This window comes from Lepisosteus oculatus, chromosome 14 (assembly GCF_040954835.1).
Source record: "Lepisosteus oculatus isolate fLepOcu1 chromosome 14, fLepOcu1.hap2, whole genome shotgun sequence".
Taxonomy (NCBI): domain Eukaryota; kingdom Metazoa; phylum Chordata; class Actinopteri; order Semionotiformes; family Lepisosteidae; genus Lepisosteus; species Lepisosteus oculatus.
Window position 1 is genome coordinate 37,354,932 of NC_090709.1, and position 27,453 is coordinate 37,382,384.

Here is a 27,453-nt window from a genome sequence, read left to right on the forward strand (position 1 = left end):
GACCTGTAAAGAGCTGCACACTGGTGGCGGTAGTGGGATCCCCAGGACCTGTAAAGAGCTCTTAGTGGAGATATTAAGAGAGTCTAGTGTGGAAGCATGTTATTCTATATAAGTATAAGGGACTGAGCCAGAATCAAACCCCAACACTTTCATTCCACACCGAGACTGACTGACCCACAGGAGACGAACAGCCAGTCTGAGCTCTGGGGCGCGTCGTGATGAAGATGAAGAAGCAGAGAGCCAGTAAAGACTGGGCAGCTGGGGCGTCTCTGCAGAGTTTTGGCCGCTATTCCAGTTAGAGGAATGGAATGGGGACAACTGGGAAGCAGGGAAACATTCCTCCGGTAGCCCTTCACAATGTGGAAGAACCACTAGGACCGGTACTTGATTGATTTAGTGTCACGCAGGTAAACGTGCAAATTATGAAAAAACAAAAACGATCAGCATACTGTATCTGGGCTGCGTCTCCCCTGCATCCTCGACGGGACAGAGTGGACAGACAGAGTATTAATCAGTATAGGAAAAGTTGTAAAAGCATTACCCCTTTATGTATCTGAGAAGATGTGGGTACTGACCTCTGACTATAGTCGTATATCATATATTAAATTATGAGAGAGAGTTGGAAATATAATAATAATAATAATAATAATAATAATAATAATAATAATACACTTCTATAGCTCTTTCCCAGACTCTCCACTCAGAGCTCTTGACAGGTCAAGGGGATCCCACTACCACCACCAGTGTGCAGCTCTTTACAGGTCCTGGGGATCCCACTACCCCCACCAGTGTGCAGCTCTTTACAGCACCTGGGGATCCCACTACCGCCACCAGTGTGCAGCCCCACCTGGGTGATGCTCCAGTCCTCTCCCCACACACCAGCTCTCAGTGGGGAGGAGAGCAGAGGGATGAAGCCAGTTCAGAGAGGGGGGTTATTAGGAGGCCATGATGGGTAAAGACCAGGGGGGTAATTTGGCCAGGACACCGGGGTAACACCCCTACTCTTTTTGGAGTAACACCCTGTTGATGTTGTTGTTAATTTTGAGGTTACTGATCCTCGATCGTACCGCTCGGGACCGGAGAGCGCGGTTTCTGAGCTCGTAAATATTCAATCTCTGAGTCTGGATCTGCGCCGGAGTCGTTTTCTTACCTGTCCGCTCCTCCTCCTCCTGTGTGAGAGGAAGAATCGGCACATCTCCGGAGCTGCCCAGGAGCAGTTGAATTCATATTTATCCCGACAGTTATTAACCCATTCCTGTACCCCTGACGATCCGATCACTGTACTGAGCAGTTAGTCTCCGTGCTGCTGAGAATTTACTGTGTCTCTCTCCAGTCCCCAGTTTCTCTGAGGAAATCTCTGGATCTGCACGAGAGAGTCTAAAACCGCTGTACTTTCGTCCTTTAACTGCACAAGCATGAAGAGAGAGCTCAACACAAACAGATTTTAGAGAAAATACAACCGGGACTTGAATCGGGGGACATCAGGACATCAGGAATGAACTACCACCCCTGTCTGTGAATGACAGTCCCCGTCAGGGTGGTAGTGATTTCTGTGGAGATATTAGAACCGCACCCAGAGGTGAGGAGAGAGGACGTCTTCAGTTCCAGACGCTGTAGTTAATAACCCATTTCAGCACCTCTGAGTGTCTGCTCGTTTTTGACAACTGTGCTCTCTGGGCTGAGAAAATATTCATGCGTCTCTCTCCAGTCCCCAGTCTCTCTGAGGACTAGAAGAACTGAGATCAGACTCTGTATTTACTCACCTAAGAATCCCGTCCCGAGAGCTCCGAGTCTCAGACTGCAGCTGGATCTCTGTCTCACTGACGCCGCTGAGGACTGTGTGTGTGTGTGAGGACGCGCTCTCGTCTCCTGGTGTCTTCGGAAAACCGGTCGTGCTCGTTTTTGCAGATCAAAGAGGAATTTCCTGCAGTTCGACACTGGCGGAACAGTGACGTCTGGGTTTTCAGCTCCCAGGAGCCCAGCAGGTGTGGGGCTGGCCAGGACCTGGAGGGGAGACTCCTGGGAAAACACCAAGGCTGCTGCAGGGAGAGTACCCACCTAATGTGTGGGTACACTTAGTGTGGGTCCTAATGCCTCAGTATAGTGACGGGGACAATGGACTGTAAACAGGCGTCGTCCTTCCGATGAGACGTCAAACCGAGGTCTTGACTCCCCAGAGTGTCTCTCTAGAAGGGTAGGGGTGTTACCCCAGTGTCTCTGGCTATATTCCCCCCTATATTATATATATATATTCCCCTATATTACCCATCATGACCTCCTAATAACCCCCCTCTCTGAACTGGCTTCATCACTCTGGTCTCCTCCCCACTGAGAGCTGGTGTAGAAATACACCCCTGTGCACTAAACTGTATACTATCTACTTCTGACAATTGTTTTTTGTTTGCATTGTGTTATTGCTTGTATCAAAAAAACAGTTTGAAAACAGCCGGGGTTATCTGCTTCAACAACAGGGCTGGGCAGCTTGTTCCCTCCTCCCGCCCTTCTCTGTGTACAGTAGAGCCCCCTGTCCTGACTGGAGGAGCTCACCCAGCTGTGTCTGGAGAGAAGCCAGGGTATCGGCTTGTTCCCCCCTCCCACCCCTCTCTGTGTACAGTAGAGCCTCCTGTCCTGACTGGAGGAGCTCACCCAGCTGTGTCTGGAGAGAAGCCAGGGTATCGGCTTGTTCCCCCCTCCCACCCCTCTCTGTGTACAGTAGAGCCTCCTGTCCTGACTGGAGGAGCTCACCCAGCTGTGTCTGGAGAGAAGCCAGGGTATCGGCTTGTTCCCCTCTCCCACTGCCTTTGGCGAAAAGAAAGTTTAAACCCATTTGTCTACCTGCTATAGTTCTAAATGATCTCTGAGGATCCAGACGTATTTCAACTTCCTTCCTTCTTTCTCTGGCAGTTCTCCAGATCTGTGTATTTCATATTTATTTCCTCCTGTGTGATGACTTTGCATTCTCTTACAGTAAGACAGTGGAAAGTCCCATCAAGAAAATATTCATCATCACTGTCTAGAAGCTGTGACTTTGCTGTTTCTTACAGAAAGGAAAAATTCCAGGTAAAGGTGTCACCTGACATTTGTTCACTGATCAGCTGTGACCTTGTTTATACATAAGTCTGTCAGTGTGGGACCCTCCCTTCAGACTGAAGAGACTCAGTTCCTCCAGCATGTCAGTGTGGGACTCTCCCTTCAGACTGAAGAGACTCAGTTCCTCCAGCCTGTCAGTGTGGGACTCTCCCTTCTGACTAAAGAGACTCAGTTCCTCCAGCCGGTCAGTGCGGGACGCTCCCTTCAGACTAAAGAGACTCAGTTCCCTCAGCCTGTCAGTGCAGGACGCTCCCTTCAGACTAAAGAGACTCAGTTCCCTGTGCTTGTCCGTGAGAGTGTCTGTATCCGTGATGGACTGGCGTCCCATCCGGGACGTATCCCGCCTTGCTCCCGTTGCTTGCTGGGATAGGCTCCGGCTGCCCCCTGTGTGCTGTGGGGTCCAGAGTCCTGGTACCAGTTCGCCCCCACCCCAAGACACTGTCGCCAAGTTGGTTTCCTCAGGGTTTTTTTTATTGGAAAACGTTCAGACGTGACAGGCGCGTGTGCGTGTGTGTGTGTGAGACAATCGCATTCCTGGGCATTCTCAAAAGTGCACGGTCTCAGGGTACAGGACTAAGGAGGCATGCTGTCCTTCTCTACACGGGTAAATCCCCTTCTTTTCCCCCAGTGCTACCGGGGTGCCTTGTTTGGAGTACTAAGGAATAATACAGGATCTAAATGCATCGGACGCTGCAGTACTGAGACGCCGTCGGCCACGTGCATTGTGGGATACATGCCCCGGGGGGGGGGGGTGGAGAGGCTGTGCTCTACCAGAGATGAGAAGAATCAGGCGTTGGGGTCCCCTCTAGCATCCCCCTGCCCCCCCGATTCCTACCCTACCTCCTCTTGGGCCGTGACCTCGCTCTCTCGCGACCAGAATCGCGGCGGATTATTCTCGCTCTGAGAGGCCCTCATACTCGGCCCGGCCCCGCCGCCAACCTGGGGTCGGGTGTCCCCGGGGGGGCTGATCTGATCCTGTGGCCGTTCCCTCTGCCCAGTGACGGACCATTGCTGGAGTCGATCCATGTCGGGGATCACCAGTCACAGTCGGCTGGAACTGGTCCTGGTCACAGTCGCAGTCGGCTGGAACTCGTCCTCATCACAGTCACAGTCGGCTGGAACTGGTCCTGGTCACAGTCGCAGTCGGCTGGAACTGGTCCTCATCACAGTCACAGTCGGCTGGAACTGGTCCTGGTCACAGTCGCAGTCGACTGGAACTGGTCCCCGGTCACAGTCACAGTCAGCTGGAACTCGTCCTGGTCACAGTCACAGTCGGCTGGAACTTGTCCTGGTCACAGTCGCAGTTGCAGTCGGCTGGAACTGGTCCCCGGTCACAGTCACAGTCGGCTGGAACTGGTCCCCGGTCACAGTCACAGTCAGCTGGAACTCGTCCTGGTCACAGTCACAGTCGGCTGGAACTTGTCCTGGTCACAGTCGCAGTTGCAGTCGGCTGGAACTGGTCCCCGGTCACAGTCACAGTCGGCTCGAACTGGTCCCTGATCACAGTCACAGTCGGCTGGAACTCGTCCTGGTCACAGTCACAGTCGGCTGGAAATGGTCCCCGGTCACAGTCACAGTCGACTGGAACTGGTCCCCGGTCACAGTCACAGTCAGCTGGAACTCGTCCTGGTCACAGTCACAGTCGGCTGGAACTTGTCCTGGTCACAGTCGCAGTCGCAGTCGGCTGGAACTGGTCCCCGGTCACAGTCGCAGTCGGCTGGAACTGGTCCCCGGTCACAGTCACAGTCAGCTGGAACTCGTCCTGGTCACAGTCACAGTCGGCTGGAACTTGTCCTGGTCACAGTCGCAGTCGCAGTCGGCTGGAACTGGTCCCCGGTCACAGTCGCAGTCGGCTGGAACTGGTCCCCGGTCACAGTCACAGTCAGCTGGAACTCGTCCTGGTCACAGTCACAGTCGGCTGGAACTTGTCCTGGTCACAGTCGCAGTTGCAGTCGGCTGGAACTGGTCCCCTGTCACAGTCGCAGTCGGCTGGAACTTGTCCTGGTCACAGTCGCAGTCGCAGTCGGCTGGAACTGGTCCCCGGTCACAGTCGCAGTCGGCTGGAACTGGTCCCCGGTCACAGTCGCAGTCGGCTAGAACTGGTCCCCGGTCACAGTCGCAGTCGGCTGGAACTGGTCCCCGGTCACAGTCGCAGTCGGCTGGAACTGGTCCTGGTCACAGGGCAGGGCAGACCGAACCACCAAGCGTCGTCATCGTGGTGCCCCACGCTAATCGGCCGCTGCCCGTGAATTAGCGGGTCCTCCCACGGCGTGGCACAGCCTCTCGGCGCTTCCCACGATGCACCTGGCATGACAGTGAATGACCGACCGTGGCGGACTGCAACGCCGAAATGGGGGGGCCCCTCCCGCGCACCCCTGGAGGGGGGTACAGGGGAGGCTGGTCAGAGGCATGCAGCGGGCGGACAACAGCGTGGTCACGGCGGGGGGGAGAGATCCGCGGTCAACGCGGAGGACATGTTGGGAGGTCAGGGGGGACCGCGTCTGGGACGCGTCCGGCTGTGTCGGGGTCTCGGGAGACCGGCCAGACAGCCGACGGTAAAAATGCTCCCCCACCTCTTGGTGATGTTTCTCTGCCGACCCCTTCAAAATCTGTCGTTCTCTGGCGGAGCCAAAAGGGAGAGAACGACGAGAAGGTGCCGTTCCAGACACCCGCCACTCTTAGAGCAACACTCTCTGTGTCTCGCGGCAGATCGCGGTCGGACTGGGACTGTGACTGTGAGGGACTGCAGGTCAGACTGGGACTGTGGGGAGACCGCGGGTCAGACTGGGACTGGGACTGTGGGGAGACCGCGGGTCAGACTGGGACTGGGACTGTGGGGAGACTGCAGGTCAGACTGGGACTGTGACTGGGACTGTGGGGAGACCGCGGGTCAGACTGGGACTGGGACTGTGGGGAGACCGCGGGTCAGACTGGGACTGTGGGCAGACCGCAGGTCAAGCCGCAGGACAGAGAACAGCGGGACTCAGAGAGGAGGTCAGGCCGGTGAGCTCCACAGTAGTGACCAGGCTGCAGCCTGTTTCTTTACACATCATGCAAATAAAAATACACATTCGGCGTCAGTCGCGTGGATGAGCAGGCGAGCGAAGGAGAGGCGCCGGGGGAAGAGCCTTCTCGCCGGGCCCGGTGAGTGTCCAGGGGATCTGGGGCGAAAAGCGAACCCTTCTGACAGCAAGCGCACCGTTCCCAGCCCTCGCCGTGACATTCCCAGCGGGACGCTCGGGGGAGAGTCTGCGGACTCGAAGACTTCCTGTCAGAAAGCGTCCTGGACACAGAGGAATCCTGTCTGTGCTGGAAGGCGTTGGACTACGGCGTGTGAAAACTAGACCCCGCCCCCGGCTCCGCCCCCGGCTCCGCCCCCAGCCCTAGCAGTCCGCGGGGCCGAAGTTGAGCTTGGCGGAGGTGAAGGTGGCGGACAGGTCGGTGTCGCTCTCCAGGGGCAGCGCGGCGGCGGCGGCGGAGGTGTCGGCGGCGGCGGCGGCGCCGTGGAAGTCGCACTCCGGCTCGCTGGACTCCAGGAAGTTCTTCTCGTCGGCCAGCGCGTGGTAACGGGTCGTTTTGGAAGCCTCAGGGCCCTGGGAATGTGAGGACAGGACATCAGCAACATGGCTGGACTGGAGGGGTACAGTGTGACCCAGACTGGACTGTAGGGGTACAGTGTGACCCAGACTGGACCAGTGATCTCTGGACTGGAGGGGTACAGTGTGCCCCAGACTGGACCACACTGGACTGGAGGGGTACAGTGTGACCCAGACTGGACTGGAGGGGTACAGTGTGACCCAGACTGGACCACTGATCTCTGGACTGGAGGGGTACAGTGTGACCCAGACTCGACCAGTGATCTCTGGACTGGAGGGGTACAGTGTGACCTAGCCTGGACTGGAGGGGTACAGTGTGACCCAGACTGGACCAGTGATCTCTGGACTGGAGGGGTACAGTGTGACCCAGACTGGACTGGAGGGGTACAGTGTGACCCAGACTGGACCAGTGATCTCTGGACCTGAGGGGTACAGTGTGACCCAGACTGGACTGGAGGGGGTACAGTGTGACCTGTGGTGGTAGGGTGTGACCTGTGGGGGTACAGTGTGACCTGTGGTGGTAGGGTGTGACCTGTGGGGGTGCAGTTGACCTGGGGTGGTAGGGTGTGACCTGTGGGGGTACCTTCGCTTCCTCTTCAGTCGCCTCCCTGTAGCTCGGCTTGTCCTCCCACTGCGACACCGACTGGGACGTGGACTGATCCTCGGAGAACCGGGTGTACACCTCCTGGACGACCTGGGGCGACCGCAGAGCGCACACGCGTCAGCCAGAGCTTGGGGGTCGGGGGTCAGGGGTCAGGGGTCGGGGGTCAGGGGTCGGCCCTCACCTGGCGGAACGCCTCTCCGTCGCCCTTGCCGGCCTCCTGGGCGATCCTGGCGATGGCCTTGGCCTTCAGCTCCCTGCGGCGGATCCTGAAGAGGCAGGACACCAGGCACACGCAGAGCAGCAAGGCCACCACCCCCAGCAGCGACAGGATGGCCACGTACAGAGGAGGGAGCTTATAGGCTGGCGAGAGGGGAGCGGGGCAGGAGAGGAAACGTCAGAGCGGCCAGGAAGGATAGACAGCTGCTCACAGCCCATTGGCTCAAGGAAGAGTCACTCGTCCTTAATGAAAGCCCATTGGCCAGGGGGAGGGCTCAAGGAAGACTCACTCAAAACTGTCCTTTCTAAACCTTGTGGCAATGTGACAGAGGTCAGAAACCTGTCTCTGAGGTTTGGACCAGCTTGGCCAAGACCTACTGGTTGGAATGGGAGAAGCTCATAGGAGTTCCAGTTTTACAGGCGAAACTAGCGATCATCACCCTCAGAAAACCCAAATACAATAAAACATGTTCCTAAGTGCACACACTGGACTGCAATTACATTGGACTGCCTGCCCAGCCGATAGAGAATAAGACATTTAACTGAACTTTAACTGAATTGACAGAGAGGAGAGAGGAGAGAGAGACATAAGGGTCAGAGAGGAGAGAGGACAGAGGAGAGAGATAGACACATGGGTCAGAGAGGAGAGAGGACAGAGGAGAGAGAGAGACACAGGGGTCAGAGAGAGAGACAGGAGAGAGAGTCACAGGGGTCAGAGAGGAGAGAGAGACAGGAGAGAGGCAGGGGGTAGGTGCAGCTCGGGGTGGGGGTATTAAATGAAAAGACTGAGCCATGTGGTTCAGCCGGGCCAGGGCGCTCGCTCTCTCTCTCAGTGGCACAGCGCCCCCTTGTGGCCGGCTTAATGACAGCCCATTGGCTCAAGGAAGAGTCAATCAAGCTTAATGACAGCCCATTGGCTCAAGCAAGAGTCAATCAAGCTTAATGACAGCCCACTGGCTCAAGCAAGAGTCAATCAAGCTTAATGACACCCCACTGGCTAAAGGAAGAGTCAATCAAGCTTAATGACAGTCCATTGGCTCAAGGAAGAGTCAATCAAGCTTAATGACAGCCCACTGGCTCAAGGAAGAGTCAATCAAGCTTAATGACAGCCCATTGGCTCAAGCAAGAGTCAATCAAGCTTAATGACAGCCCACTGGCTCAAGCAAGAGTCAATCAAGCTTAATGACACCCCACTGGCTAAAGGAAGAGTCAATCAAGCTTAATGACAGTCCATTGGCTCAAGGAAGAGTCAATCAAGCTTAATGACAGCCCACTGGCTCAAGGAAGAGTCAATCAAGCTTAATGACACCCCACTGGCTCAAGGAAGAGTCAATCAAGCTTAATGACAGCCCATTGGCTCAAGGAAGAGTCAATCAAGCTTAATGACAGCCCACTGGCTCAAGGAAGAGTCAATCAAGCTTAATGACAGCCCATTGGCTCAAGCAAGAGTCAATCAAGCTTAATGACAGCCCATTGGCCAGGGGGAGGCCTCATTGAAGACACACTCAACCTCAGGGTGGGATGAGCCGGGCCAGGGCTCTCTCTCGTGTCTGTGCAGCGCCCCCTATTGGCCCCCAGGCAGGCAGTGCTGTCGGTGAGGGAGGCCTCTGCCCGCCCTTCCCCTCCTCTCCCCGTGTGCGCGTGCGCAGTCGGCGGGGCTTGTAGCCGCCCTCGGACCCAGAACCGGGAGCCCGGCGCAAGGGGATCGGGCCTGACCTTGCACCCTGGCGTAGATGCTGGCGACGGCCCGGCCCTGCGGGTCGGCGATCTGGTAGAGCCCGCCGTCGGCCGGCTTTAGCTCCCGCAGGGCCCACAGCCCGCCCTCCAGCAGGAGGCGCCGGCCGTAGCGCAGGTCGGCCACCTCCCCGTCGCGCACCAGCACGCGGGCGGCCCGCTCGCCGTCGGGGGTGAAGAGCAGGCTGGCGGCCGCGCCCCCCGGCGCCAGGTCCATCTTCAGGGTGCCCCCCCAGGGCAGGTCGGCGTAGCGGGTGGGCTCTGGACCGGGGACGGAGAGGCACGGCAGAACGTTACGGGGTTGAAGGGAAAAGGGTAAAGGTCAAAGGTCAGTATAACCAGGTTTGGCTGGAGGTTTTTCTACGGGCTGAGGGACAGCTGCCCAGTCACGTCAGCCTCTGGGCACCGCTACGGCGGTGTGCGCGGACAGCTGTCCTCGATGACGAGGGGGCGTTCATGGACTCTACCGTCCCCGAAGGGCTCCCAGAGGCTGGAGGGAAGGGTGGCTGTTTTTTTTTGTGAAATGCGACGGAATGATTCTCCTAGACGAGTCAATGACCGGCATGATCGCGTCGTCCCCGCCCTCGCTCGGAAATATGGAGCGAGTCGGGCCTGGTTCTGGTGTTTTATGATGACGGTGATGGCAGTGGCGATGATGATGCACACAATAACAATAATAAATTGTGATGATGATGGAGCCAGTGATGATGACTAATAGTCACAGTGATGATGATGATGACAGTGACCGTGACTGATAGGGATATGTTGACTAATAATGATGATTATTGAAAGTGACAGTGATGATGATGAGTGAGTGTTGGTGATGATAGTGACTGATAGTGATGATGAGTAATAGTGATGATCATGACAGTGACGATGATGATGACGATGAGAAATAGTGATGAAGATGATAGTGACTGATGATGATTGTGATAGATTTGGTGATGATGATGATGATAGTGACAGTGATGATGTTGCTAGTGATGAAGATGTTAGTGACAGTGATGATGATGAGAGATAGTGACGGTGATGATAGTGATGAAGATGTTAGTGACGATGATTATGACGGTGATGATAGTAATGATGATGGTGATGAAGATGAATGATAGTGACGGTGATGATGACGGTGATGATGAGTGACAGTGACGGTGATGATAGTGATGAAATTGATAGTGACATTGATAATGATGATTGTGACGGTGATGATGATGATAGTGGCAGTGATGATAGTCAGTGATGATGACAGTGATGATGATGAGAGATAGTGACGGCGATGATAGTGATGAAGATGATAGTGACATTGATGATGATTGTGACGGTGATGATGATGATAGTGGCAGTGATGATAGTCAGTGATGATGACGGTGATGATGAGAAATAGTGACGGTGATGATAGTGATGAAGATGATAGTGACATTGATAATGATGATTGTGACGGTGATGATGATGATAGTGGCAGTGATGATGGTCAGTGATGATGACGGTGATGATGATGAGAGAAGGCAACGCTGATGGCGGTCTGGTCTCACCTCTCAGTACCAGACACACCCTGTCCAGCTCTCTGCCCTCCCAGTCGCGCACGATGTAGACCCCCTGGTCTCCAGCCGTCACGGCGTGCAGACTCCAGTGCCGGCTGCCCACAGAGACGCGCGCCAGGTACCGCGGGTCCGGCGTCTGGCTGCGGTTCAGCAGCACCAGGGTCTCGTTCCCTCCGGACGGCAAGGGCTCGAACTCCAGGAGCAGCCTGGAGACGTCCTCTCTCAGCGCGAGCTCCAGGGAGCCTCCGGTCTGCACCAGGTGCTCGGTGAAGCAGTCTGACACGGCAGAGGGGAGAGAGACAGAGGGGTGTCGTCTTGTAGCATTCCTGTCTCTCTCTCAGCCTGTCTGTCTCTCCAGGCTCTTACCTCTCACCGTCACAGTGATGTTGTGGGTGTGCCTGTCTCTCTCTCAGCCTGTCTGTCTCTCCAGGCTCTTACCTCTGACCATCACGGTGATGTTGGCGATGTACCAGGACTGCCTCAGCCTCACCAGGTAGACCCCACTGTCGGCCGCGGTGACGTTTCTCAGGACCAGCTGGCCGGACTCGTTGTGGAAGAGACACCTGGGCTCCAGGACGCGCCCCTCTGCCATCAGGGCCCTGGAGGAGTCTGGGTCGGTCGCGGGCTGGAACAGCACCTCGGCCGACTGGTTCGTGGGCACTGGGATGTAGAGGTGTTCACCGAGGAGAAGAGTCTTCGTCTCCTCCGTCCCTGGGGAGAGAGTGAGCTGGAGTCGCAGAGAGATCCTCTCACACACTGGTGAAGCCCTCCCCCTGCTGTCAGTTCTAGGGTATTACAACCACCCCTGCCATCACACTCCCCCTAGTGCCCATTCCTGGGTATTACAGGACCCTCCTCTCCGGACACTCAGAAAGACATCGAGGTGGGACCTCTGTGTGGGACCGGGAACCCACACTCGGCCCCCGGTTCGGGACTCTTACCGGACTGCGCCGAGGACGGTCCTGACAAGACAAGAGCAGAGAAGACAGAGGACATGAGCCGATGTGCTGCCTCGGAACTCGTTCATTCTCTCTCGGAGTCTTAACGAGTCCTAACGAGTCCGAACCAGTCTTAACAAGTCTTAATAATAATAATAATAATAATAATAATAATAATAATAATTGCTTACACTTATCTAGCGCTTTTCTGAACACTCCACTCCAAGCACTTCACAGGTCATGGGGACTCCTGTCCACCACCACCAATGTGCAGCCCCACCTGGATGATGCGACAGCACCCATAGTGTGCCAGAACGCTCACCACACACCAGCTCTCAGTGGGGAGGAGAGCAGAGTGATGAAGCCAGTTCATAGATGGGGATTATTAGGAGGCCATGATGGGTAAACACCAGGGGGGAAATTTGGCCAGAGAAACCGGGGTTACACCCCTACTCTTCTTGAGAGACATCCTGGGATTGTTAATGACCACAGAGAGTCAGGACCTCAGTTTGACGTCTCATCCGCAGGACGGCGCCTGTTTACAGTCCAGTGTCCCCTTCACTATACTGGGGCATCAGGACCCATACAGACCGCAGGGTGAGAGTGCCACCTGCTGGCCCCACTCACACCTCTTCCGGCAGCAACCTTAGTTTTTCCCAGGAGGTCTCATTAAGGAGGTTAATGAGTCCTAACGAGTCCAAACGAGTCCAAACATTCCATACACTTCTATATAGACTTATACTTCTTCTATATAGAAGTGTAAGCAATGATTGTTAAGAAAGGATTTGAAAACACTCACCAGCCCACAGCAGAGCAGAGAATAGCAGGACCCAGCCCATCATCATCAGACCCCTGGGGACAGCAGGAATAGTTCAGTACAGCTCTGGAGAAACACACTTCCTCCCTCAGACACACTTGTCACACCAGAACATAAATGATTGCATATCTTAATGGACAGACCAGAGCAGAATCTACCCCCAAACCCCCTGAGTGCAACTGTATACGGAAATCCAGATTGAGTTCATGTTTAATGTGGAGCAAACGTTAGAACAGCCCAGTGAGATCAGGGTAAAAGCACAGTACAGCCCAGTAAGATCAGGGTAAAAACACAGTACAGTGCAGTGAGATCAGGGTCAAAACGCAGGACAGCACATAACAGCCCAGTGAGATCAGGGTAAAAACACAGTTCAGCGCAGTACAGCCCAGTGAGATCAGGGTAAAAACACAGTCCAGCGCAGTACAGCCCAGTGAGATCAGGGTAAAAACACAGGACAGTGCAGTACAGCCCAGTGAGATCGGGGTAAAAACGCAGGACAGCGCAGTGAGATCAGGGTAAAAACACAGGACAGCGCAGTACAGCCCAGTGAGAACAGGGTAAAAACACAGGAAAGCGCAGTACAGCCCAGTGAGATCAGGGTAAAAACACAGGACAGTGCAGTACAGCCCAGTGAAATCAGGGTAAAAACACATGACAGCGCACTACAGCCCAGTGAGAACAGGGTAAAAACACAGGACAGCGCAGTACAGCCCAGTGAGAACAGGGTAAAAACACAGGACACTGCCGTACAGCCCAGTGAGATCAGGGTAAAAACACAGTCCAGCGCAGTCAGACGAAGTACTGAACCGTGAAAGGAGGAGAAAGGCGAGTCTGACCGCGTTCCTCTCTCCGGACACGCCGCAGTGTGACAGTCACTCCCACGCCCACACACTCCCCGCGAAATCAGACTTCTCTGTCCCTTAACACCGCCCCTGTAATTAACACGGCAGTAGAAGTCAATTTCATTCTCGGTATTACTATTATTAGTAATAATAACTATTAATATTGTTATTATTATAGCGAGAACAGCGAGGATCTCCGAACTGCAGCGCCAGCGACGGGCTGGGTCGAACTGGGCCACCCGAACTCCGGGCGGTACCGCCCCAGTTTCACAGAAAACACCCCCCGGCCCCCGGCCCCCGCACCGAACCGAACCGAACCTCTCCCCGCCCGGTCCCTCGAAACCGTTCACAAACCCGCCCGAGAGACAGAAAAGAGCTCGGAGCCCGGTTACCTGTCCGGTGGACCTGCGGAGACTCGCAGCCCGGCGCGGAGAGCTGCTGCTGGTGCTGGTGCTGCTGCTGCTGCAGAATTTAACCCGTGCGGTCCCGGTCCGTCCAGGCTGCCGGCACTGCGGAGAAAACCGACCCCGCTCCGCTCACGACACTCAACCCACCGAACAGCGCAGCCTGGCCTCGCTTTCCGGTGACGAGGCGTTTAATTTCTTCCTATCGATTTTTGCGGTTGTCATTAATGCCTTGTCTCCTGCCCATCCGGCTCAGGCTAAAAAAAATGATATCTTTTCCCCTATTTTTTGTCTCTTCAGGGCGGCGCGTTCGGCCATCTCCGGAGGCGCTCGGCTTTTTCCGGGCGCTGCCTGCGGCTGTGGGCTCGGCTCTCCCCGGCAGGAAACGTCCTGCTTCTCGGCGGAGATCGTGTCTCTTCTGAGCCCAGAAACAGAACACGAGGGGGGCTGGAGACCAGCCGCCTGTCTCTAGACGCCCAGACGCTGAATTATTCACCACCGGCGCAGAGAGGCTGTGTTTCCGGGAGGGAGTCGGCGCTACACGCTGTCTGTGCAATAATACGATTCATAATAATACCATAAGAAGTGAATTTCTACACATAGCAGTCTGTTCTCACACTCTGTGGTGCTTGGGCCATACAGACATGTTTTTGTACAGGGCGATACGTTTCAACTAAATGAATATGCGAACAATATATTGTGAATGTATTTGAGAATATTGGGAATGATGTCTCGTCAAATACATTTAAGACGCTCTGTTACAGTATCTTGACCGGCGATCTCTGGACTGGAGGGGTACAGTGTGACCCAGACTGGACTGGAGGGGTACAGTGTGACCCAGACTGGACCAGTGATCTGTGGACTGGAGGGGTACAGTGTGACCCAGACTGGACTGGAGGGGTACAGTGTGACAGACTGGACCAGTGATCTCTGGACTGGAGGGGTACAGTGTGACCCAGACTGGACTGGAGGGGTACAGTGTGACCCAGACTGGACCAGTGATCTCTGGACTGGAGGGGTACAGTGTGACCAGACTGGACTGGAGGGGTACAGTGTGACAGACTGGACCAGTGATCTCTGGACTGGAGGGGTACAGTGTGACCAGACTGGACTGTAGGGGTACAGTGTGACCCAGACTGGACTGGAGGGGTACAGTGTGACAGACTGGACCAGTGATCTCTGGACTGGAGGGGTACAGTGTGACCCAGACTGGACCAGTGATCTCTGGACTGGAGGGGTACAGTGTGACCCAGGCTGGACTGGAGGGGTACAGTGTGACCCAGACTGGACCAGTGATCTCTGGACTGGAGGGGTACAGTGTGACCCAGACTGGACCAGTGATCTGTGGACTGGAGGGGTACAGTGTGACCAGACTGGACTGGAGGGGTACAGTGTGACCCAGACTGGACCAGTGATCTCTGGACTGGAGGGGTACAGTGTGACCCAGACTGGACTGGAGGGGTACAGTGTGACCCAGACTGGACCAGTGATCTGTGGACTGGAGGGGTACAGTGTGACCCAGACTGGACTGGAGGGGTACAGTGTGACCCAGACTGGACCAGTGATCTCTGGACTGGAGGGGTACAGTGTGACCAGACTGGACTGTAGGGGTACAGTGTGACAGACTGGACCAGTGATCTCTGGACTGGAGGGGTACAGTGTGACCAGACTGGACTGGAGGGGTACAGTGTGACAGACTGGACCAGTGATCTCTGGACTGGAGGGGTACAGTGTGACAGACTGGACCAGTGATCTCTGGACTGGAGGGGTACAGTGTGACCAGACTGGACTGGAGGGGTACAGTGTGACCCAGACTGGACTGGAGGGGTACAGTGAGCCCCGTTAAGTTGGCGCCCCTACAGACAGCACTAACGACGAAACCCCCCTCATTTGTTAGTGCTGCGTTTGTGCTGTTAAAAGTAACTTCCCAGTTGCTTTCGTGGCCGAGATAGAGCGCCTTGTCTCTCGGGTGATCATGTGATCGTGCACGGCGACTCTGGTCCCCAGTGACCCCAGTCTGCCCAGTTCAGGCGCTCTGTTACCGGTGTGAGAGGAACAGCTCTGTATCTGTGGTCCTCTGTGTGCCCGGGTGGGGGGCGGTGGGTTCTGTGTTTAATATCAGTGTCTTCTGCGCGTCAGTGTGAGCAGGAAGATTGTATTTGTCACCAATATCACGTACCCTGATCAGAAGAGCTGTGGGTGTCGTCTCAAAACACGACCAAACAACTGCATGTTCTAAGAAAGAGGCTTTAACGAGCACGTCGACTACTACGATACGATACTACGCAGCGGTGTGCCTTTTTTTTTTACAAATCTGAAGCAGTAAGCGGAAATATTGGAGAACATTTTTATTTGATTTAAAACAACCGCACATCTGTCCAAGGTCTTAAGAGTCCGTCGTTATCCGTGTCTTCGTGTCTGCAGCGCTCTTACATGCAAACACAGCACGATGAGGCGTTTTTCTGTGTGTCTTCCCGGTCTCTCCTTGGTGTAGGGCACAGTGTGAGGGCTGACCTCTGAAGGCACAGAGACGAGCGCCTATTTCTCCCCGCTGAAATCGTGTCCTTTGCGGTGTGCGGGACCCAGGACGTGGTCTGCTTGTCCAGCTCCGGGGTGACACCCCTCCAGCAAACAGCACAGTCCCCGAAACCCACAATATCTCGCTATATGTGTGTGTATATATCGCCCCATCTCTCAGGAGCGAAAGCAGCACAAACACCACTTTCAGTGAGGAGGGGAGGGGGGTTGGACAACTTCACGCAGCCTGACTGTCCCGAGTGCAGACTGGCCGGGCTCTGTGCTGTCTGTGGATGGGGGGGGGGGGATGAGGGTCTGAGTGCGGCCGTCTCTTAAAATCTCGCCCGGCCGCCCGGGGCCTCGGTCTCGAGTGAGGAGAGAGGCGGAGAGACAGGGCTCCGCGCCCGGCTCCCCGGCTCGAAGTGCTCGGCTCCTGACGGACTCGTCGGTAAGCCCAAGTGAAATTTGAGCAGCTTTTTTTTTGTTGTTGTTGTTTTAAACCGGGAAACTACGCGAGGCCGAGCGAGCGAGTTCGCGTTTCTCCTCCGCGGTGGATCAGCGGCAGAGCCGAGTCAGAGACCCCCGTTTCCTTTCCTGCAAGACCCGTGAAAGTTCATCTCCAGTTCAGGACCTCTTTCTTTCTCTCTTTGCTCTGTGAAACAGGAAACTCCTGCGGTCTCAGGACACCAGCCCCCGACCTCCTCAGGGTATGGACTCGGTTCTGGGACGGAAGGGCTCGGAACAGGTACGTGGAGATGAAAACCTTCATATTGTAAGGCTGAGAGGTTGGGTTCTGCCCAGCGCTGAAGCTACCGCGGGTCATTGGCGATGATGGGCGAGCTCGGCAGTGCGGCAGAAACACTGGAATTCAAGTCGGGTTTAAACACACAGAGCCGCTGTGTTTATATATATATACAGTGTCTGGACTCCAGGTGTGTGTGTGTATATATATATACAGTGTCTGGACTCCAGGTGTGTGTGTATATATATATACAGTGTCTGGACTCCAGGTGTGTGTGTGTGTGTATATATATACAATGTCTGGACTCCAGGGGTGTGTGTATATATACAGTGTCTGGACTCCAGGTGTGTGTGTGTGTATATATATATACAGTGTCTGGACTCCAGGTGTGTGTGTGTGTATATATATACAGTGTCTGGACTCCAGGTGTGTGTGTGTATATATATATACAGTGTCTGGACTCCAGGTGTGTGTGTGTATATATATATACAGTGTCTGGACTCCAGGTGTGTGTGTATATATATATACAGTGTCTGGACTCCAGGTGTGTGTGTGTGTGTATATATATACAATGTCTGGACTCCAGGGGTGTGTGTATATATACAGTGTCTGGACTCCAGGTGTGTGTGTGTGTATATATATATACAGTGTCTGGACTCCAGGTGTGTGTGTGTGTATATATATATACAGTGTCTGGACTCCAGGTGTGTGTGTGTGTGTATATATATATACAGTGTCTGGACTCCAGGTGTGTGTGTGTGTATATATATATACAGTGTCTGGACTCCAGGTGTGTGTGTGTATATATATATACACAGTGTCTGGACTCCAGGTGTGTGTGTATATATACACAGTGTCTGGACTCCAGGTGTGTGTGTGTGTGTATGTATATATACAGTGTCTGGACTCCAGGTGTGTGTGTGTATATATATACAGTGTCTGGACTCCAGGTGTGTGTGTGTGTATATATATACACAGTGTCTGGACTCCAGGTGTGTGTGTGTATATATATACACAGTGTCTGGACTCCAGGTGTGTGTGTATATATATACAGTGTCTGGACTCCAGGTGTGTGTGTGTGTGTATATATATATACAGTGTCTGCACTCCAGGTGTGTGTGTGTGTGTATATATATATACAGTGTCTGCACTCCAGGTGTGTGTGTGTGTGTATATATATATACAGTGTCTGCACTCCAGGTGTGTGTGTGTGTATATATATACAGTGTCTGGACTCCAGGTGTGTGTGTATATATATACACAGTGTCTGGACTCCAGGTGTGTGTGTATATATATACACAGTGTCTGGACTCCAGGTGTGTGTGTGTGTATATATATATACAGTGTCTGGACTCCAGGTGTGTGTGTGTGTGTATATATATATACAGTGTCTGGACTCCAGGTGTGTGTGTGTGTGTATATATATATACAGTGTCTGGACTCCAGGTGTGTGTGTGTATATATATACAGTGTCTGGACTCCAGGTGTGTGTGTATATATATACACAGTGTCTGGACTCCAGGTGTGTGTGTATATATATACAGTGTCTGGACTCCAGGTGTGTGTGTGTGTGTATATATATATACAGTGTCTGCACTCCAGGTGTGTGTGTGTGTATATATATACAGTGTCTGGACTCCAGGTGTGTGTGTATATATATACAGTGTCTGGACTCCAGGTGTGTGTGTATATATATACACAGTGTCTGGACTCCAGGTGTGTGTGTGTGTGTGTATATATATACAGTGTCTGGACTCCAGGTGTGTGTGTGTGTGTGTATATATATATACAGTGTCTGGACTCCAGGTGTGTGTGTGTATATATACAGTGTCTGGACTCCAGGTGTGTGTGTGTGTGTGTATATATATACAGTGTCTGCACTCCAGGTGTGTGTGTGTGTATATATATACAGTGTCTGGACTCCAGGTGTGTGTGTATATATATACAGTGTCTGGACTCCAGGTGTGTGTGTGTGTATGTATATATACAGTGTCTGGACTCCAGGTGTGTGTGTGTATATATATATACACAGTGTCTGGACTCCAGGTGTGTGTGTGTGTATGTATATATACAGTGTCTGGACTCCAGGTGTGTGTGTGTGTATATATATACACAGTGTCTGGACTCCAGGTGTGTGTGTGTGTATATATATACACAGTGTCTGGACTCCAGGTGTGTGTGTGTGTATATATATATACAGTGTCTGGACTCCAGGTGTGTGTGTGTATATATATACACAGTGTCTGGACTCCAGGTGTGTGTGTGTATATATATATACAGTGTCTGGACTCCAGGTGTGTGTGTGTGTGTATATATATATACAGTGTCTGGACTCCAGGTGTGTGTGTGTGTATATATATATACAGTGTCTGGACTCCAGGTGTGTGTGTGTGTATATATATATACAGTGTCTGGACTCCAGGTGTGTGTGTGTGTGTATATATACAGTGTCTGGACTCCAGGTGTGTGTGTGTATATATACAGTGTCTGGACTCCAGGTGTGTGTGTGTGTATGTATATATACAGTGTCTGGACTCCAGGTGTGTGTGTGTATACAGTGTCTGGACTCCAGGTGTGTGTGTGTGTGTATATATATATACACAGTGTCTGGACTCCAGGTGTGTGTGTGTGTATATATATATACAGTGTCGGGACTCCAGGTGTGTGTGTGTGTATATATACACAGTGTCTGGACTCCAGGTGTGTGTGTGTATATATACACAGTGTCTGGACTCCAGGTGTGTGTGTGTATATATACACAGTGTCTGGACTCCAGATGTGTGTGTGTATATATACAGTGTCTGGACTTCAGTGGTGTGTGTGTATATATACACAGTGTCTGGACTCCAGGTGTGTGTGTGTATATATACATACACAGTGTCTGGACTCCAGGTGTGTGTGTGTATATATACACACAGTGTCTGGACTCCAGGTGTGTGTGTGTATATATACATACACAGTGTCTGGACTCCAGGTGTGTGTGTGTATATATACATACACAGTGTCTGGACTCCAGGTGTGTGTGTGTGTATATATACACACAGTGTCTGGACTCCAGGTGTGTGTATATATATATACACACAGTGTCTGGACTCCAGGTGTGTGTGTGTGTGTGTGTGTGTGTGTGTGTGTGTGTGTGTATATATACACACAGTGTCTGGACTCCAGGTGTGTGTGTGTATACATACAGTGTCTGGACTCCAGGTGTGTGTGTGTGTATATATACAGTGTCTGGACTCCAGGTGTGTGTGTGTGTGTATATATATATACAGCATAGGGACTCCAGGTGTGTGTTTGTGTAAATACAGTGTCTGGACTCCAGGTGTGTGTGTGTATATATATATACAGTGGCTGGACTCCAGGTGTGTGTGTGTGTATGTATATATATAGTGTCTGGACTCCAGGTGTGTGTGTGTATATATATACAGTGTCTGGACTCCAGGTGTGTGTGTGTATATATATACAGTGTCTGGACTCCAGGTGTGTGTGTATATATATATACAGTGTCTGGACTCCAGGTGTGTGTGTGTATATATATACAGTGTCTGGACTCCAGGTGTGTGTGTATATATATATACAGTGTCTGGACTCCAGGTGTGTGTGTGTATATATATATACAGTGTCTGGACTCCAGGTGTGTGTGTGTGTATATATATACAGTGTCTGGACTCCAGGTGTGTGTGTGTATATATATACAGTGTCTGGACTCCAGGTGTGTGTGTATATATATATACAGTGTCTGGACTCCAGGTGTGTGTGTGTATATATATACAGTGTCTGGACTCCAGGTGTGTGTGTATATATATATACAGTGTCTGGACTCCAGGTGTGTGTGTGTATATATATATACAGTGTCTGGACTCCAGGTGTGTGTGTGTATACAGTGTCTGGACTCCAGGTGTGTGTGTGTGTATGTATATATACAGTGTCTGGACTCCAGGTGTGTGTGTATACAGTGTCTGGACTCCAGGTGTGTGTGTGTATATATATATACACAGTGTCTGGACTCCAGGTGTGTGTGTGTATATATATATACAGTGTCGGGACTCCAGGTGTGTGTGTGTGTATATATACACAGTGTCTGGACTCCAGGTGTGTGTGTGTATATATATACAGTGTCTGGACTCCAGGTGTGTGTGTATATATATATACAGTGTCTGGACTCCAGGTGTGTGTGTATATATATATACAGTGTCTGGACTACAGGTGTGTGTGTGTATTTATATATACAGTGTCTGGACTCCAGGTGTGTGTGTCTATATATACAGTGTCTGGACTCCAGGTGTGTGTGTGTATATATATATACAGTGTCTGGACTCCAGGTGTGTGTGTGTATACAGTGTCTGGACTCCAGGTGTGTGTGTGTGTATGTATATATACAGTGTCTGGACTCCAGGTGTGTGTGTGTATACAGTGTCTGGACTCCAGGTGTGTGTGTGTGTATATATATATACACAGTGTCTGGACTCCAGGTGTGTGTGTGTATATATATATACAGTGTCGGGACTCCAGGTGTGTGTGTGTGTATATATACACAGTGTCTGGACTCCAGGTGTGTGTGTGTATATATACACAGTGTCTGGACTCCAGATGTGTGTGTGTATATATACAGTGTCTGGACTTCAGTGGTGTGTGTGTATATATATACACAGTGTCTGGACTCCAGGTGTGTGTGTGTATATATACATACACAGTGTCTGGACTCCAGGTGTGTGTGTGTATATATACACACAGTGTCTGGACTCCAGGTGTGTGTGTATATATATATACAGTGTCTGGACTCCAGGTGTGTGTGTGTATATATATACAGTGTCTGGACTCCAGGTGTGTGTGTATATATATATACAGTGTCTGGACTCCAGGTGTGTGTGTGTATATATATATACAGTGTCTGGACTCCAGGTGTGTGTGTGTATACAGTGTCTGGACTCCAGGTGTGTGTGTGTGTATGTATATATACAGTGTCTGGACTCCAGGTGTGTGTGTGTATACAGTGTCTGGACTCCAGGTGTGTGTGTGTGTATATATATATACACAGTGTCTGGACTCCAGGTGTGTGTGTGTGTATATATATATACACAGTGTCTGGACTCCAGGTGTGTGTGTGTATATATATATACAGTGTCGGGACTCCAGGTGTGTGTGTGTGTATATATACACAGTGTCTGGACTCCAGGTGTGTGTGTGTATATATACACAGTGTCTGGACTCCAGATGTGTGTGTGTATATATACAGTGTCTGGACTTCAGTGGTGTGTGTGTATATATATACACAGTGTCTGGACTCCAGGTGTGTGTGTGTATATATACATACACAGTGTCTGGACTCCAGGTGTGTGTGTGTATATATACACACAGTGTCTGGACTCCAGGTGTGTGTGTGTATATATACATACACAGTGTCTGGACTCCAGGTGTGTGTGTGTATATATACATACACAGTGTCTGGACTCCAGGTGTGTGTGTGTGTATATATACACACAGTGTCTGGACTCCAGGTGTGTGTATATATATATACACACAGTGTCTGGACTCCAGGTGTGTGTGTGTGTGTGTGTATATATATACACACAGTGTCTGGACTCCAGGTGTGTGTGTGTATACATACAGTGTCTGGACTCCAGGTGTGTGTGTGTATATATATACAGTGTCTGGACTCCAGGTGTGTGTGTGTGTCTGTGTGTATATATATATACAGCATAGGGACTCCAGGTGTGTGTTTGTGTAAATACAGTGTCTGGACTCCAGGTGTGTGTGTGTATATCTATATACAGTGTCTGGACTCCAGGTGTGTGTGTGTATATATATATACAGTGGCTGGACTCCAGGTGTGTGTGTGTGTATGTATATATACAGTGTCTGGACTCCAGGTGTGTGTGTGTATATATATACAGTGTCTGGACTCCAGGTGTGTATATATATATACAGTGTCTGGACTCCAGGTGTGTGTGTGTATATATATATACAGTGTCTGGACTCCAGGTGTGTGTGTGTGTATATATATACAGTGTCTGGACTCCAGGTGTGTGTGTGTATATATATACAGTGTCTGGACTCCAGGTGTGTGTGTGTGTGTGTATATATATATACAGTGGCTGGACTCCAGGTGTGTGTGTGTGTGTATATATACAGTGTCTGGACTCCAGGTGTGTGTGTGTATATATATACAGTGTCTGGACTCCAGGTGTGTGTGTATATATATATACAGTGTCTGGACTCCAGGTGTGTGTGTGTATATATATATACAGTGTCTGGACTCCAGGTGTGTGTGTGTATATATATACAGTGTCTGGACTCCAGGTGTGTGTGTGTATATATATACAGTGTCTGGACTCCAGGTGTGTGTGTGTGTGTGTATATATATATACAGTGTCTGGACTCCAGGTGTGTGTGTATATATATATACAGTGTCTGGACTCCAGGTGTGTGTGTGTATATATATATACAGTGTCTGGACTCCAGGTCTGTGTGTGTGTATGTGTATATACAGTGTCTGGACTCCAGGTGTGTGTGTGTATATATATATACACACAGTGTCTGGACTCCAGGTGTGTGTGTGTATACATACAGTGTCTGGACTCCAGGTGTGTGTGTGTGTGTATATATATACAGTGTGTGGACTCCAGGTGTGTGTGTGTGTGTCTGTGTCTGTGTGTATATATATATACAGCATAGGGACTCCAGGTGTGTGTGTGTAAATACAGTGTCTGGACTCCAGGTGTGTGTGTGTATATATATACAGTGGCTGGACTCCAGGGGTGTGTGTGTGTGTATATATATACAGTGTCTGGACTCCAGGTGTGTGTGTGTATATATATACAGTGTCTGGACTCCAGGTGTGTGTGTGTGTGTGTATATATATACAGTGTCTGGACTCCAGGTGTGTGTGTGTGTATATATATATACAGTGTCTGGACTCCAGGTGTGTGTGTGTGTATATATATATACAGTGTCTGGACTCCAGGTGTGTGTGTGTGTATGTGTATATACAGTGTCTGGACTCCAGGTGTGTGTGTGTATATATATATACACACAGTGTCTGGACTCCAGGTGTGTGTGTGTATACATACAGTGTCTGGACTCCAGGTGTGTGTGTGTATATATATACAGTGTCTGGACTCCAGGTGTGTGTGTGTGTCTGTGTGTATATATATATACAGCATAGGGACTCCAGGTGTGTGTGTGTGTGTAAATACAGTGTCTGGACTCCAGGTGTGTGTGTGTATATATATATACAGTGTCTGGACTCCAGGTGTGTGTGTATATATATATACAGTGGCTGGACTCCAGGTGTGTGTGTGTGTATGTATATATACAGTGTCTGGACTCCAGGGGTGTGTGTGTTTGTATATATATACAGTGTCTGGACTCCAGGTGTGTCTGTGTATATATATACAGTGTCTGGACTCCAGGTGTGTGTGTGTGTATATATATACAGTGTCTGGACTCCAGGTGTGTGTGTGTATATATATATACAGTGTCTGGACTCCAGGTGTGTGTGTGTGTATATATATACAGTGTCTGGACTCCAGGTGTGTGTGTGTATATATATATACAGTGTCTGGACTCCAGGTGTGTGTGTATATATATATACAGTGGCTGGACTCCAGGTGTGTGTGTGTATATATACACACAGTGTCTGGACTCCAGGTGTGTGTGTATATATATATACAGTGTCTGGACTCCAGGTGTGTGTGTGTATATATATACAGTGTCTGGACTCCAGGTGTGTGTGTATATATATATACAGTGTCTGGACTCCAGGTGTGTGTGTGTATATATATATACAGTGTCTGGACTCCAGGTGTGTGTGTGTATACAGTGTCTGGACTCCAGGTGTGTGTGTGTGTATGTATATATACAGTGTCTGGACTCCAGGTGTGTGTGTGTATACAGTGTCTGGACTCCAGGTGTGTGTGTGTGTATATATATATACACAGTGTCTGGACTCCAGGTGTGTGTGTGTATATATATATACAGTGTCGGGACTCCAGGTGTGTGTGTGTGTATATATACACAGTGTCTGGACTCCAGGTGTGTGTGTGTATATATACACAGTGTCTGGACTCCAGATGTGTGTGTGTATATATACAGTGTCTGGACTTCAGTGGTGTGTGTGTATATATATACACAGTGTCTGGACTCCAGGTGTGTGTGTGTATATATACATACACAGTGTCTGGACTCCAGGTGTGTGTGTGTATATATACACACAGTGTCTGGACTCCAGGTGTGTGTGTGTATATATACATACACAGTGTCTGGACTCCAGGTGTGTGTGTGTATATATACATACACAGTGTCTGGACTCCAGGTGTGTGTGTGTGTATATATACACACAGTGTCTGGACTCCAGGTGTGTGTGTGTGTGTGTGTATATATATACACACAGTGTCTGGACTCCAGGTGTGTGTGTGTATACATACAGTGTCTGGACTCCAGGTGTGTGTGTGTGTGTATATATATACAGTGTCTGGACTCCAGGTGTGTGTGTGTGTGTCTGTGTGTATATATATATACAGCATAGGGACTCCAGGTGTGTGTTTGTGTAAATACAGTGTCTGGACTCCAGGTGTGTGTGTGTATATCTATATACAGTGTCTGGACTCCAGGTGTGTGTGTATATATATATACAGTGGCTGGACTCCAGGTGTGTGTGTGTGTATGTATATATACAGTGTCTGGACTCCAGGTGTGTGTGTGTATATATATACAGTGTCTGGACTCCAGGTGTGTGTGTATATATACAGTGTCTGGACTCCAGGTGTGTGTGTATATATATATACAGTGTCTGGACTCCAGGTGTGTGTGTGTATATATATATACAGTGTCTGGACTCCAGGTGTGTGTGTGTGTATATATATACAGTGTCTGGACTCCAGGTGTGTGTGTGTATATATATACAGTGTCTGGACTCCAGGTGTGTGTGTGTGTGTATATATATATACAGTGGCTGGACTCCAGGTGTGTGTGTGTGTGTGTATATATACAGTGTCTGGACTCCAGGTGTGTGTGTGTATATATATACAGTGTCTGGACTCCAGGTGTGTGTGTATATATATATACAGTGTCTGGACTCCAGGTGTGTGTGTGTATATATATATACAGTGTCTGGACTCCAGGTGTGTGTGTGTGTATATATATACAGTGTCTGGACTCCAGGTGTGTGTGTGTATATATATACAGTGTCTGGACTCCAGGTGTGTGTGTGTGTGTATATATATATACAGTGTCTGGACTCCAGGTGTGTGTGTATATATATATACAGTGTCTGGACTCCAGGTGTGTGTGTGTATATATATATACAGTGTCTGGACTCCAGGTCTGTGTGTGTGTATGTGTATATACAGTGTCTGGACTCCAGGTGTGTGTGTGTATATATATATACACACAGTGTCTGGACTCCAGGTGTGTGTGTGTATACATACAGTGTCTGGACTCCAGGTGTGTGTGTGTGTGTATATATATACAGTGTCTGGACTCCAGTGTGTGTGTGTGTGTGTGTCTGTGTGTATATATATATACAGCATAGGGACTCCAGGTGTGTGTGTGTAAATACAGTGTCTGGACTCCAGGTGTGTGTGTGTATATATATACAGTGGCTGGACTCCAGGTGTGTGTGTGTGTATGTATATATATACAGTGTCTGGACTCCAGGGGTGTGTGTGTGTGTATATATATACAGTGTCTGGACTCCAGGTGTGTGTGTGTATATATATACAGTGTCTGGACTCCAGGTGTGTGTGTGTGTGTGTATATATATACAGTGTCTGGACTCCAGGTGTGTGTGTATATATATATACAGTGTCTGGACTCCAGGTGTGTGTGTGTGTATATATATATACAGTGTCTGGACTCCAGGTGTGTGTGTGTGTATGTGTATATACAGTGTCTGGACTCCAGGTGTGTGTGTGTATATATATATACACACAGTGTCTGGACTCCAGGTGTGTGTGTGTATACATACAGTGTCTGGACTCCAGGTGTGTGTGTGTATATATATACAGTGTCTGGACTCCAGGTGTGTGTGTGTGTCTGTGTGTATATATATATACAGCATAGGGACTCCAGGTGTGTGTGTGTGTGTAAATACAGTGTCTGGACTCCAGGTGTGTGTGTGTATATATATATACAGTGTCTGGACTCCAGGTGTGTGTGTATATATATATACAGTGGCTGGACTCCAGGTGTGTGTGTGTGTATGTATATATACAGTGTCTGGACTCCAGGGGTGTGTGTGTTTGTATATATATACAGTGTCTGGACTCCAGGTGTGTGTGTGTATATATATACAGTGTCTGGACTCCAGGTGTGTGTGTGTGTATATATATACAGTGTCTGGACTCCAGGTGTGTGTGTGTATATATATATACAGTGTCTGGACTCCAGGTGTGTGTGTGTATATATATATACAG

At 50.5% G+C, this 27,453-nt stretch overlaps 1 protein-coding gene across 2 annotated transcripts; it reads right to left on the reverse strand.

Annotated features, from left to right (window-relative positions):
- Positions 1-3,539: 3,539 nt before the first annotated feature.
- LOC107076145 (uncharacterized) lies at positions 3,540-13,850 on the reverse strand. Of its 2 annotated transcripts, XM_069199084.1 has the most exons (10): positions 13,768-13,846; positions 13,370-13,465; positions 12,516-12,568; positions 11,720-11,740; positions 11,217-11,489; positions 10,770-11,054; positions 9,223-9,501; positions 7,472-7,650; positions 7,270-7,380; positions 3,540-6,683 (listed from the first exon to the last, which is right to left on the reverse strand). In XM_069199084.1, exons 3-10 carry the CDS (start codon positions 12,559-12,561, stop codon positions 6,474-6,476), a joined length of 1,404 nt encoding a protein of 467 aa, XP_069055185.1. In that variant the 5' UTR covers positions 12,562-12,568; positions 13,370-13,465; positions 13,768-13,846; the 3' UTR covers positions 3,540-6,473. The 2 variants fall into 2 exon arrangements, with proteins under 2 accessions (XP_069055185.1, XP_069055184.1); XM_069199083.1 differs by lacking the exon at positions 13,370-13,465 and having other exon boundaries at positions 13,768-13,850.
- Positions 13,851-27,453: the final 13,603 nt, after the last annotated feature.